At 63.1% G+C, this 860-nt stretch overlaps 1 protein-coding gene across 1 annotated transcript; it reads right to left on the bottom strand.

The window, feature by feature from the left end:
• Window positions 1-170: 170 nt before the first annotated feature.
• On the bottom strand, window positions 171-857 carry TRIM35 (tripartite motif containing 35; the record flags this gene model as incomplete). Its single annotated transcript, XM_027707358.1, has 1 exon — window positions 171-857. A coding segment is annotated over one exon (546 nt), but the record flags the coding sequence as incomplete, so codon positions are not given.
• Window positions 858-860: the final 3 nt, after the last annotated feature.

Here is an 860-nt window from a genome sequence, read left to right as displayed (position 1 = left end):
ATTACCCCCATGGTAACACCTCTATCCCGGGATATTCCCATGGGAGACACCAGGATCTCCTCCCAAGACTGGGATCTCCTCAGAGGTCTCTCCCATGGAATTACCCCCATGGTAACACCTCTATCCCGGGATATTCCCATGGGAGAAACCAGGATCTCCTCCCAAGACCGGGATCTCCTCAGGGGTCTCTCCCATGGAATTACCCCCATGGGAACACCCGTATCCTGGGATATCCCCATGGGAACACCTTGATCCCAGGATATCCCCACGGGAGACACCCCTATCCTGGGATATCCCCATGGGAACACCCTTTAGTCGGGAATCTCCTCATGGATGCGCACCCGGAGCGGGCAGATCCGCAGCGCTTCCTCCCGGGAATCCCCTCGGGCTCCCTCCCCATCCCCTCCCACGTAGAAATACGGGAACACTTCCCCCCCGAACTTTTCATGGAACGTGTAGATGTGCCGGCGCGGGTCGGTGGCGTAGAAGGAGAGCTCCCCCTCGTCGCAGTCCAGCTCCACCCGGAGCCTCCGCACCGACATTCCCGGCGCCGCTTCCGAGCGGGCGGCGTTGGAAGCGCGGCACTCGCCCTTCCCGGGAAGCCGGTACAGGAACCAGAAGCCGGAGCGGGAATCGTGGTGGAAGCTCCAGCGGGTCCCTTCCCGGGGCCGGGCCACTCCGACTCTCCAGTTGTTGAGGTTTCCAAGATCCACTTCCCAGGCGTGGAAGCCGCTGGAGAAGCCGCGGGATCCCAGGATGCAGGGGGCGGAGGTGAAGCGCTCCGGGTTTTCCACGGAGAGCTGGAAGCCGCGGTTGGAGACGCCGGAGAGGTCGTCGGACACGCGGAGCCAGCCGGCGGC

Source organism: Neopelma chrysocephalum, unplaced genomic scaffold (assembly GCF_003984885.1).
Source record: "Neopelma chrysocephalum unplaced genomic scaffold, ASM398488v2 Primary Assembly neopelma1_92330, whole genome shotgun sequence".
Taxonomy (NCBI): Eukaryota; Metazoa; Chordata; class Aves; order Passeriformes; family Pipridae; genus Neopelma; species Neopelma chrysocephalum.
Note: the sequence above shows the minus strand (reverse complement) of the source record. Positions and strands in the feature narration are given on the sequence as shown.